Source organism: Orycteropus afer, unplaced genomic scaffold, assembly GCF_000298275.1.
Source record: "Orycteropus afer afer isolate SDZICR_OR568_19922 unplaced genomic scaffold, OryAfe1.0 scaffold00013, whole genome shotgun sequence".
NCBI classification, from domain to species: domain Eukaryota; kingdom Metazoa; phylum Chordata; class Mammalia; order Tubulidentata; family Orycteropodidae; genus Orycteropus; species Orycteropus afer.
The window spans coordinates 12,525,169-12,538,082 of NW_006921600.1; the positions used below are offsets into that span (position 1 = coordinate 12,525,169).

General features: G+C 35.8%; 1 protein-coding gene across 1 annotated transcript in view; it reads left to right on the forward strand.

Annotated features, from left to right (window-relative positions):
* The window catches only part of LPGAT1 (lysophosphatidylglycerol acyltransferase 1), a 153,072-nt gene that overhangs the window by 76,836 nt on the left and 63,322 nt on the right, over positions 1-12,914 (forward strand). The window contains exon 5 of the mRNA XM_007952845.2: positions 481-607. Coding sequence (XP_007951036.1) covers positions 481-607 — 127 coding nt within the window. The remainder of the gene's footprint in view (positions 1-480; positions 608-12,914) is intronic.

A 12,914-nucleotide genomic window follows, 5' to 3' on the forward strand; every position in this document is an offset into this window, starting at 1 on the left:
GGATTTGAACCGCCAGCCTTCTGGTTAGCAGTCAAGCACCTTAAGCACTATGCTACCAGAGCTAGTGAATTTTATTTTGTTGTGAAGGCTGTTTTCTACTTTTGTAGTATGATATTTTAGCTTCTGACTTTTTCATAGGACAGTTTTTTATATTAATGATAAAATACAAATTAGATATTAATAGTGCATAATTGTTTTATAATTATAATTATGTTGACTATGTGAATGATGGATGTCCAGCAAATAATAGTGCTATTTGTTTTACTTTGTTTGGGATTTGCACATTCTGTATATAATAGGAAATGTTTAATTTCATCCTAAATGTATTATGAAAAACAGCAGACCAAAGTCTGTCCTGTTTTCTTAAAGTAGAAAATATATTGATGTTTTGCATTGCTCAGGTAACCTATACCATATTACTTGTTGCAGATAATATAAAAATTGACCCAGTTTTAAGTCATTTTTTTCCTTTGTTCTTAGACAGCAAATTTAAAGGCCTCCAGTGGGTGATAGATACTACTATAGCTTATCCCAAAGCTGAACCTTTAGATATTCAAACCTGGATTCTTGGCTACAGGAAACCAACAGTCACACATGTACATTACAGGTAGGACTTCCATGTTAGTACTCAGTACATATCTTGTATAACTCAGTATAATATGCTACCTTGGGAAAATGTGCATGTTTTAACATTTAATTTTCGATCAGACAGTGGAAATAGTTGGCTCAGAAATAATCCTAATGTTGACTTTTTAATTTGATAATTTCATTTAACGTCATTGCTGAATTTAAATAAAGGCCTCTAGAAATGGCATTCTGGCGCAACTATGATTATTCAGTTGGCTGACACTCTTGAGTAAGTAAAAGTAAATTTATCAAGGATAAATATATTCACTTGGGTTAAGTAAATAGATATTAATGGAAATGGATTATTTTAGGAAAAAAATCATTAGGACACATCAATTTTTCTAAGTGATTAAATTGATGGTAATTTAGATATAAATTATACTTTAAAATTTTTAATATTTTAATATGCCTTATGTCATATTTGCATAAATAATCACAAAAGCATCTAGTGAATACTCTGTGCTAACTTCTTGACATATTTTTATGTAAATTTCTTTTTTTTAAAGAGACTTTATGTAAATGTGTGTAGGTATGATATCAAAGCATGGTACTGATAAAGCCTGAATAGATTTTATTATTTTATAGGCCATTTAATTTTATTTTGTAGTCAAAGACCTCATGCCATATAACTTAACAAATGTAAGGATCTGGTCCCAAGGAAGATCCCAATTGCTATAAAAGCCCTCAATTCAAGAGAAAAGCTACCCAAGTTATATATCCATTCATAGTAGATAAGTACCATATTTTCATATATAAGAATAATTAGAGTTTTACAAATATAAGAACAGAGTTGGAAGAATTTTAAGCTTAACTATTATAGCTTGGGTTGTACTGTGTGAGAATGATTACAAAATTACAGTTGATTCTAGTGGGTGAATTTGTAGTGCTGAATCATGAAGTCCCTATGTAAGATAAGAAAGTAATTCTTAATGACTATTTGCTGACACCATTCCACAATATTTTGTCCATTTTATTTAACTTATTGAGCACTTACTGCATATAAGGTTGTGTGCCAGGCTCTGGAAGAAATTCTCTCAGGACAGTTATATTTTCATATATATGAAACATATCTATCTTTCAGTAAGTTTTTAAGTTCTAATTTATAAATGAAGCTCAATTCTAATGCTCGAGCTAGGAATACATGACTGTTGGATATGTGCAGGCACTGGGTAAGTGTAGATCTGCCTAGCGGATCATACCCAACGGGAACTGAGACAAAGGAGAAAACATTGTATTGACCTGCTATCATAATTGACCCTGCTTTTCTTTTTTAATCCATAAGTAGAGAAAATTTTAGTTTATAGCTGTTGTTGTTATGTGCCGTGGAGTCAGACTCAACTCACAGTGACGCCTCCTTGGGTTTCTGAGGCGGTATCACTATGGAAATAGATTGCCCAACCTTCCTTCTCAGGAGTGGCTGGTGGGTTTGAACTGCCAGCCTTCTGGTTAGCAGTCAAGTGCCTTAGGCACTGTGCTACCACTCAGGTAAAAAAAGAGAAGAGAACCATAAAAGATCTTAAACGTTTAAGGAAAATTTCATTTTTAGCAAAATTACTTTAACAGGAGCAAGTCTAAGGCTCTTTGATTCACTTGAAGGAGAGGTCTTATGAATGGGCCTCAGACAATATTTGAACTAAATCTCTATGCAAAGTTTTATGTATGCTTAAATTTTTTTTGCAGAGAAAATTCATAGCTTTCATTTTATTCTTATAGGGATCTATGACCAAAAAAGATTAAGGACTCCTAATATAAAGATCAAAAGCAAATAGTAGATAGAAAATGAGGAATGGTTAATTTGGTACAAAGAGAAGCTTTTCAAATATATTTCTTTATACAAACTCTATTACCAGGCATAAACATAATACATAAAATTCCAAAGTATTAGATGATCAGAGATTAAGTTATAATGTAGAACTATACCCAAAAATATTAAATAAAATGTAATTCATGCCCAATTATTATTTATTAATGTCTACACATGCATACATATGTGTGTGTGTGTATATATATATACCCTAAGTGTCTTGGGAAAGGTGAGGAGACATATTTTCCTTTTCTTCCCAGAAATGTAATATAGATCTTTGTCTCACCAATGTTAGGAAAGGGGAAGGACCTATGTCTAATAGGAAAAGCAGGACAAATGAAAGGGGAAAGATAGATACCTGGTCTTAGTGTACCTGTGTTGTATCAAGAGAGTTTTGAGGTTTTTCAAGAAGCTTGTAAGAAGGGAAAAAGGTCATATCTTTAGCAGTCACCGGGAATAAGTGTTTATCAACTATAGGTTGACTGAATCCCCTCATGCATTGTTCTAAGCCATCAGGACACCATGGGAAACAGGGAGAGAAAGATTGGTTTGAGTTCAGACTCTCCAATTGTTTGGTAATAATTAAAATGTTTTAAACAAAGGATCAGATATTTCCAATTAGAATAAGAGGTTTAAAGTACAATATTAGAATCATATATACTTGAATGTTAAAAGTATAACAGGGGTTGGATCCTTTTTGTCTTTTAATGTGGTTAGTTAGTGAGAAAAACTGGCCAACACTGACTGTTGAAAGAAGGAATGGGTTACCCTGAAGAATAGGAAAAGGTGGTCTGGAAACTATAAAGTTCACTGCAAGGCAATAGCTTGGTTTTGCTTGGTGTTGGCTTACTTACCTTTACCTACAGGCAGATCTTAAAAACTATTCATGAAAGGTTTTTTTTTTTTTTTTTTTCCTGCACTTAAACATAATTTTATGCAGAAAAAATTTTTAAAAAGTTCCTTCAGAAAAAAACTAGCAAACAAACAAAAACAAGGTTCTTGCAAAACCTCAAAAATTAACCTTATCTAGAATGTTACTATTAAGCCATATGGTGCAAACCAGTTTTACTTCAAATGATACAGAAAGGATTTATTTCCTTTTTAACCCTAGCTGACTTTTTAAATAAATAAATAAAGTCACCCTCTTTCTTAAAGAATTTAACTGAAGTGATCACTTAGTGACTATGGTATAGCTGGGCAAGCTAGTGCTGCTGCTAGTTTTTCAGTATAATCTCAGAGTCAGAAAGTATTCTATTACGTTCAGTATTAATCAGACCCCACTTAGAATATTTCATGTATTTTAATTTCTCCATTTTAAAAGAAGTAATAGTTAGTAGAAGGTTATATTGTTGTTAGATGCCACTGAGTTTGTTCTGACTCATAGTAACCCTGTGTATAACAGAACATAACACTGCCTGGTCCTGTGACATCCTTGCAGTCTTTGCTATATTTGATCTCATTGTTACAGCCATTTTGTCATTCCATCTCATTGAAGGTCTTCCTCTTTTTCACTGAGCCTGTACTTTACCCAGCATGATGTCCTTCTGCAGGGACTAGGCCCTCCTGATAACATGTCCAAAGTACATGAAACAAAGTTTTGCCATACTCACTCACTTCTAAGGAGCATTCTGGCTCCATTCTTCCAAGCAGATTCGTTTGTTCTTCTGGCAGAAGATTATGAAAAGAGCTAATATAGGTGTTTTCCTTCAAATTGTTGTACACTTGTTGTTGTTGTTGTTATATGCCATCGAGTCGGCCCCGACTCATAGCGACCCCTCCTTGGGTTTCCGAGGCAGTATCACTACGGAAGTAGGATTGCCCAACCTTTCTTCCGAGGAGTGGCTGGTGGGTTTGAACCGCCAGCCTTCTGGTTAGCAGTCAAGTGCCTCAGCCACTATGCTACCAGAGCTAGTACCACTTAAAAGACAGATCAAATCAAAGCAAATTCAGAGGTGGTAGTAATCAAATGAAACTTAAACTTCTAAAAGAAACTGCAGGTTCACTGCTTAGACAAGTAAGGAGTTTAACATTTCCCAAGTACTAAGTCTATAATTAGTTCCTATATATTTGAGATACTTTTCTCACATTTGAGGTAAGCTTGGATAGAGGGCAATAACTTTCCTCTCCTGTGTAGTACCTTATGGTGCCTGCTGAGAGCCATAGACTGCCTCTGAAAGGCTGGGTACTGTATTCTCATGCTGTAACATTCCTTTCCATCAGAATTCACTTGGGACACAATATAGCTGGTGCAATTTATTTGCCATTAATCAGTGGTTGGGCCATTTATTATTTCCTTAAATAATTTATTTCCTTTCTCTTACTAGAAATCATTGTCAAGGCTGGCCAATAAGTGTAGCTCTCTGCTCCGTATTTCTTTTAATTAGAACATAATGTAGCAGATGAATGGAGATCTCTGAGCAAGCATAGCTTTGTTTTCCCTACAAAGTTGACTCCCTTCATATTGTTACTAATGTTAAGTGCTTAAAAAGTGTTAGCTCTTTATTTATATAGGAAAAGGATATCTAGATGACAAGAACATGTAGTAGAATGTTCTAGATTGTAAGTTTTTGTATTGACTTTTAGGAAAACAGCATACAGATGCATTAGCTTGTTTTAAGAGCTCCAAAATAAACTATCTTTTCTTCTAACAGTTTTCTACATTTTAATTCATATATTTACTTCTTAGGCTTATGTTGATTTTTGAGATTGATGGAAGAGATATAATTCACATATGCATATTTTTATATGCTGTGAAATACTTTCTTAAAATACCACATAAATGAGAATATGTAAATTGGTGACAGAGTTATATACTGGGTCCTGTCATACAAATATGTAGTGTTGTTGTCTTTCAAAGGTTGAACAACAGATACTTGGAACCTATTCCTTAGAAACCTTGTGGCAAATAGTGATTAAGTGCCTGGGCCACGTTTCTAATGAAACCGTAGTATATATACCTCCCCAGGCAGCCCATCCTAAGATGTTGGTTGCCCTTGGCTTCAGTGAATTAATTGTTATGAGCACCAAATTACATGTGTATAAAAAACTACAAAGCATCTTACAAATATAAAGCATTATTATTAAGATATGTAATTGTTGTTAGGTGCTGTCGAGTCATTTTTCGACTCATGGTGATCCCATGTACCAGAGTAGAACTGCCCCATAGGGTGTTCTAGGCTGTAATCTTTATAGGAGGAGATTGCCGGGTCTTTCGCCCACCGAGCCACTGGGTAGGTTTGAACTACCCACTTTTCAATTAGTACATGAGTGTTAACTGTTGTGCTATAACAAGATATTTAATTAAATATATAAAGTTGGGCCCCTTTCAAGATATAAAATTAAAATATATAAAGTATGCCTGGATTATTGATAAGTCCAATATTTGTAAATCTGCCTTCCCTGTATGTTGGATGTAAGCCATTTATCACTTTAAGGGATAAGATGTCATTGCTTATTCTATCCTTCCCAATGTTTTATGTTGTTTAACTAAGGAAGATTTTTATTAGTATGCATACAATTACATTACTGATTTTTTGAAATAGCAACTGAGACCGTTATGAAAAACGTTTGAAGGGAGAGAACTTTTACCTCCCTGTACTATCGAACTGGAAGACAGCATATCCCTGTTAAATGAGTAATGGGCACAGTGTACTGCTATTAACAATAGTTAATAGGAAAATTAAACATGACTAGATGTTAATTAGGAGCTCTGGTAGCATAGTGGCTAAAGCACTTGACTGCTAACCAGAAGGCTGGTGGTTCAAACCCACCAGCCACTCCTCGGAAGGAAGGTTGGGCAATCCTACTTCCGTAGTGATACTGCCTCGGAAACCCAAGGAGGGATCGCTATGAGTCGGGGCCCGACTCGATGGCACATAACAACAACAGCAACAACAACAACAGATGTTAATTACAGGGACAGAATGTTTATAGAGATAAAAATAAAAGTAATTCCTGTCCTTAATATAAATATCTGTGTCACTCCAAATTAGGACACTGAGTTAGCGAAGATGATATTCATATGCAGAAGTAGCTTCTTATGTTTTCATTTTGAAAATCTCAAGAAAAAACTATAACCATGAACGCAGTGGCATAAATAAATTGGTAAAAGCAGAGATGTTGCTCTTGTGTCTAATTTGATTGAGACTGTTACTTTGGAAGAGACATTCAACTGGGGACTTTTGATAAGTATTTACTTTCAATTTTGGGAAAAAATTCAGAAAAGGACTATTTAACTAATATTTTTAAAACATATATGCTCATTAGCAAGAGTGGTTAAATATTAACTTTTTAAAAATTTTATTTACTTTTATTTTTTTATTTTTGCACTTTTCCCTCCCCTTCCTTTCCCTCCCACCCCTGGTAACCAACAGAATATTAACATTTTGACATATTTTTTCAGGTTATATTCTGTGCCCAGCAGTGGAATTGCTGCATTGTCACTTTTACTAGGTATAATCAAATTGTTCTCAAAGTGGTTGTATCAGATTATAATCCCATTAGCAGTATATAAGAGATCACCTTTTCCTACTTCACTGTCAAAGATATCATCTTTGATTTTTACAAGTGATTTGAAATAGTATGATTTATGCTTTAGTTTTTATATTTATAAAATTAGTATGATAATCCTATAATGTGATATCAAAATGCACTATTACAAAACATAAGATTAGGGTGAAGATAGCATCTTTATCCAAATCACCATTAGAAATCTTAGTGGTTTATTTATTTATGTCTGTCTTTCCTGTGTAGAATACATGCTCCATGAGATCAGATGCTTTGTCTGTCTTGTTCACCATTATATATCTAGAATGATGCCTGGCACATAGTAGATACTCAGTACTTCTGAATGTATGAATACTAAAGATACATGAATACTAAAGATCATGCTGTCTAGTTATATGCTGTCCAACACAGCAGCCATTAGCCACATGTGGCTACTTAGTACTTAAAACGGGACTGGTCTATTTGGTATGTTCAGTAAGGATAAAATACACACTGAATTTAAAAGACATATTAGGAAAAAATAATGTAAAATATCTCATTAATAATTTTTTTATTGAACATCTCAAAATATTTTAGATATTTGGGGTTAAATATCCTTAAAGAAGGATTAAGTTTCTTTAATGTTATTAGATACTCTCTATTGTGGACTTTCTAAAATAGCAAATTTGTTTTTAAAAATAAAAGTATATTATTATGAAAAATATTTGGATAGAGGAAGAAAAATCTTTCCTAGCATGTTCACATAAATTTTTTATATCCTTTTAATGTTGTTGTTATGTGTGTTTTTAGTGTAACTATAGTTGTTATATGTATAAAGTTACTTATATTCTACTTTTTCCCACATAGTAGTTGTTGTTTTTTTAAATTGTGATTTGGATGAAAATTTAAAGAGCAAATTCATTTTCCATACAGCAGTTCATACACATTTTGTCTCGTGACATTAACTGCAATGCCCCACAAAGTAACAGCCCTCTTCCTACTTCTTCCCTGTAGTTACATCTTCCCTGTGTCCTTGACTCCCATGCACTCCTGCCCATCTGCATCCCTGTGCAAACACTGCCCTTCTGTTCTGCCATAATTGATCACTCCAAGTAGTGTATCTACCTGATGTAAAGGTTCAGCCCAAATGCCTGTCTCTTATTTGGCTGGAAGCCACAGGAGTGAGTTCAGTTCCAGATGTGAAGAGTAGTTAAGGGCCATAGTCTCAGAGCAAATTGGTTTTCTGTTCAACAATCCTTACACTTTCTGTTTTGTGGCATATACTGCAATCCCCGCACTGTAACAGCATTCTTCCTACTTCCTCCCTGCACCTACCCCTTCCCTTCACACTTTCTTCCCATCCCCTCTCATCTTCCTAGCTCTATCCCTGGGCAAATGCTGTCCTCTTGATCTCATATGCTTGATTGTTCTAATGAGTGCATACCTTTCTCATATTACTGTTTACCTCATAGGCCTGTCTATCATTTGCTCAAGAGTTGAATCACAGGGGTTAAGTTCAGTTCCTGGCTTGAAAGGGTGTCTGAGGACCATAGTTTCAGAGGTTCCATAGTTTCAGAGTCTTCATCAAACCAATGAGACTGGTCTTTTTTTTATGATTTTGAGTTTTGTTCTACATTTTGCCCCACTCTACCCAGGACCTCTTCAAATTGGTCAACAGTGGTAGCTGGCACCATCTAGTTCTTATAGTCTCACAGTCATGGAGGCTGGGGTTCATGTGCTCTATAGTCCTTTAGACTAATTGCTTCCTACACCTTTCATTTTCCTCACTCTTCTTTGCTCTAGATGGGGAGAGACCAGTAGATGGCCACTCACAAGCTTTTAAGGCTCCAGTCACTACTCACCAAAGTAGGATGTAGAACATTGTCTTTGTGGACTGTGTTATGCCTGTTCACCTTAGTGTCCCCTAAGACTATGGTCTTGAGCCTCCATACCCAGCAACTTATTCCCTCAAGGTGTTTGGTTATGACTAACATGTTTTCATAACTTTATCCCCTGTAAGATCTGCTGTATTCATGGATATATTTGTAGCACATATAAACCTATATATACTTGTGGGTGTAGTACCAATCACCTTCTACCCCTGTTCAGCTTGAGTGTGTATCTGTGTATCTACTTGTAAATTATTATTGTTACTATTATTGCAGGATTATGTATGTAATAGCATTCATCTTTGTTGCCTTTAACTTTTGTGCTCCTCCCTATGTCTTCCACTGTCTTCACCATTTTGTGCTGACCTCCCCTTATTGTATATTGCCTTTCCTTTCACCCAGGTTAATACGTGTCTACCCTCTAGTTGATGATTTTCCCTCCCCTCCCATTCCTCCCACCCCTGGTAATCTTCAAAGAACAATTCTTTCTGTGTGTAAACTTTTTCTTAGCTTTTTACAGTGGTAGTCTCTTATAATAGGAGCTCTGGTAGCATAGTGCCTAAAGCACTTGACTGCTAACCAGAAGGCTGGTGGTTCAACCCACCAGCCACTCCTCAGAAGGAAGGTTGGGCAATCTACTTCCGTAGTGATACTGCCTTGGAAACCCAAGAAGGGGTTCGCTATGAGTCAGGTCCAACTTGACAGCACATAACAACAACAACAGTCTCTTATAATAATTGGCTTTTATGATTGACTAATTTCACTCAGCCTCATGTCCTCTAGGTTCATCCATGTTATGAGGTGTTTTGCCAATTCAGCGTCACTCTTTAACATTGTGTAGTATTCCATTGTGTGTATGTACCACAGTTTGCTTATCCTTTTATCTGTTGACGGGCATTTAGGTTGTTTCCATCTTTTTGCTATTGTGAATAATGCTGCGATGAACATGGATGTGCCACACGTAATATTTTAATGACCATTAAACCTGTACTACTCATATACTGTGTGTCACGATTACCAATAAGTTATACACCTGTAAAAAGATAAATTAGCAAACGTATGATGTATTTACAACAATGAGAAACAAATGAACAAGAAGAGTAGCTACTAGGGCTGCTAATTTATAACCAAACACCTCATGGGATTTGGTTCCTTGGTTTAGAGGTTTTGGGTCATGTTTTCATGGGCCAGCCCAGTGCTACAAGGGCAAGGAGGCCACATCTTCCGACCTCCTCTAACCACACAAGAGGAAGACAGAAGCACTGTCAGTAGCCCAAGGCCCATTACTATGAGGCCAGACATGCTGCCTCCCTCCAGCCCTTTCACCAACTGTTCCTCCCAAAGCACCCACCACCTCTCTCGTGGGTTCAGTAATTTGCTGCAGTGACCACACAGAACTCACAGATTACGGGGTTTATTAGGGAAGCACCAGGCTACAATTCAAGTTCAGGAAAAATGCTCAGTCTCTCTCCCAGCCCACAGTCTCCCTCCCAACAGTGTGTGTCTCTTGCATCTCTTTTCCAGTAGCGCGTGCCTCTTTCAAGAGTGCGTGTCTCTTTCAGCAGCATGTCTTCCTCAACCAGCAGTCAGAGAGAGACTTCTTCTGCCTCTAAGAGGCCTCCTTTTGAGCCTGGCAGAGTGGCCAAACTAACCAATCATAACATCAGAATTCTAAACACCTGAGAGAGAGCAGGAACCTCCCAGAACATTGCTTTGTGTTGTGCCCAACAGAAATACCCCAGGTGGATAACTTTTACAATCAGGAGCTCCTCAGTTGCTCACAGCAAATTCCACCACTGAGTTTACAAAGACTTATGGCTAGAAAAGCCATACCAGGTAATTTACTACACCGCACTCAGTTAATTGCCCTGTTCAGTGCTTCTGTTCTATCTTCTAGTTTATTGCGTAGGGCCTGGGGTCTTAAAAGCCAACAGGCAGCCCTACCAGGGCACAACATTTGGTCTGTATTCACCTGGAGGAGCAGAGGAAGGAGAGTAAAGAATAGGAGGAGTATATGGAATGTGTGAACGTATGAACAGTTGCCTCCTTTGCCATGAGACCAGAAGAACTGAATGGTGCCCAAATGGTTGCACAACTTGAAGAATATAATCGTTGTCACTAAATGGTACATGTAAAAACTGTTGGATTGGTGTATGTTTTGCTGTGGATAGTCTCAACAAAAACAAAAAAATAAAATTTAGAAATAAAGAAATTATACTAGCTGTATTACATGAAAAAGAAAAATTAGAATTAATGTAAAAGCATTTTCATTTTATTTTTGGCCAGAAGATAACTTTTCCTTTTAAACTCTTTACAAAGGTTAATATACATATATTAAAGTGTGGAATGTGGATTAAAAAAAAAAAGATGACCAATTTAGTAAGCATTGTAAAATACTGTTATGAAATCTTTTTAGTACCTTTCTAAAATTCTATTTAGTGGACATATTTGATTACCCATTTCCCTATTGATTGTAGACTTTCTAGATTTTCTTTTTTATTTTAAATAACACTATGCTCTGAATTTCTCAGAACATATAACTTTTCTCTCCATGTTTTAGATTACTATTTTTGTAATAGATATATTTAGCCTATTAGTACTGAGGCTAATTTGGAGAGTATTACTAAAATTATATCTGCTAGTGAGAGTGATTGTCAAAGAGGTATGGGAAAAATCACCAATATTTAAAAGTAATACAATATTTTAGTAATTTTATACATAAACCTGCAATATTTGTAACTGATAAATCATTTTGGTTTTCCTTTCTATTTTCACCTTTAATTCCTAAAACAACAGAACAAAAACATCACAAGATATTATAAGTTTTAAGGGTTATAATTTCAGGAATAGTTATCCTCCTCACAATCTTTTTAGTCTAGAAAATTTCAAACCTATAAATGAAGCCCCACATATCTATTTCATACCTTCAACAATTATCAACTTATGGCCAATGTTGTTTCCTCTGTATTATTTCTCAAACCTCTCACTGGATTATTTTGATGCAAATCTCGGACATCATATCTGTCAGTAATTTATTAATGTTATCTGTAATGGCCCAGTGGTTAAGCAGTGCGTCTGCTAACTGAACAGTCAGCAGTTAAATCTCACCATGGAAGAAAGATGAAGCAGTCTGCTTCTGTAAAGATTTACAGCCTTGAAAACTATGGGGCAGTTCTACTCTGTCCTTGTGAGTTGGAAGTGACTCAACAGCAATGGATTTGTTTTCTCATTTTGGTAAAAAACACAAACACAGTATTATACCTAAAAATATTAACAACAATTCATTAATATTATGAAATATCTAGTCAGTCATCAAATTTCCTGGATTGTCTCATAAATAAACAGTTTGAATTCAGTTATATTGCCATTGATTGACATATCTCATTAAGTGTCTTTTTATCTATATATTACTCTGTTCTTTCTTTTTAATGTTTTGTGGTGTTTTTGTTTTAGAATACCAGACTATTTACCCTGTCATGTTTTCTACAATTGTGGTTTTGCTGATCATATTCTTGTGCATTCCCTGTCCCCTATACCAGTTACTGTTGAGTCAGTTCTGACTTATAGTGACCCCATGTGTATCAGAGCAGACTGTGCTCCACAGGATTTTCATGACTGTGACATTTCAGAAGCAGATCTCCAGGTCTTTCTTCCAAGGTACCTTGGGATGGGTTTGTACCCCAACCTTTGGTTACTAGCCCAGCACAAATATTTATGCCACCCAGGAACTCCCTGTCTCCTATATTTCCTATAAATTGGTAGATAGGTATAAAAGCTTCATGACATTAAGGTTTAGATTTGTGTTTGAAATCATTTTTGAATGCTGTTATTACTTTAAAATTTTAATACAAATATATCCAATTTTGATGATAGTACCTTCTTGTACCATCCTTCTCTTTTCTTTCTTTCTTTTTTTTTAAATTGTGATTTGGGTGAAAACTTACAGAGAAAATTCACTTTCCACAGCAGTTCACATACACTTTGTCTCATGACAATGACTACAATTTACCAGAGTGCAACAGCTCCCCTCCCACTTCTTCCCCATAGTTACCTCTTCCCTGTGTCCATCCCTCCATGCACTCCTGCCCCCTAAGCTGTCTCCCTGTGCA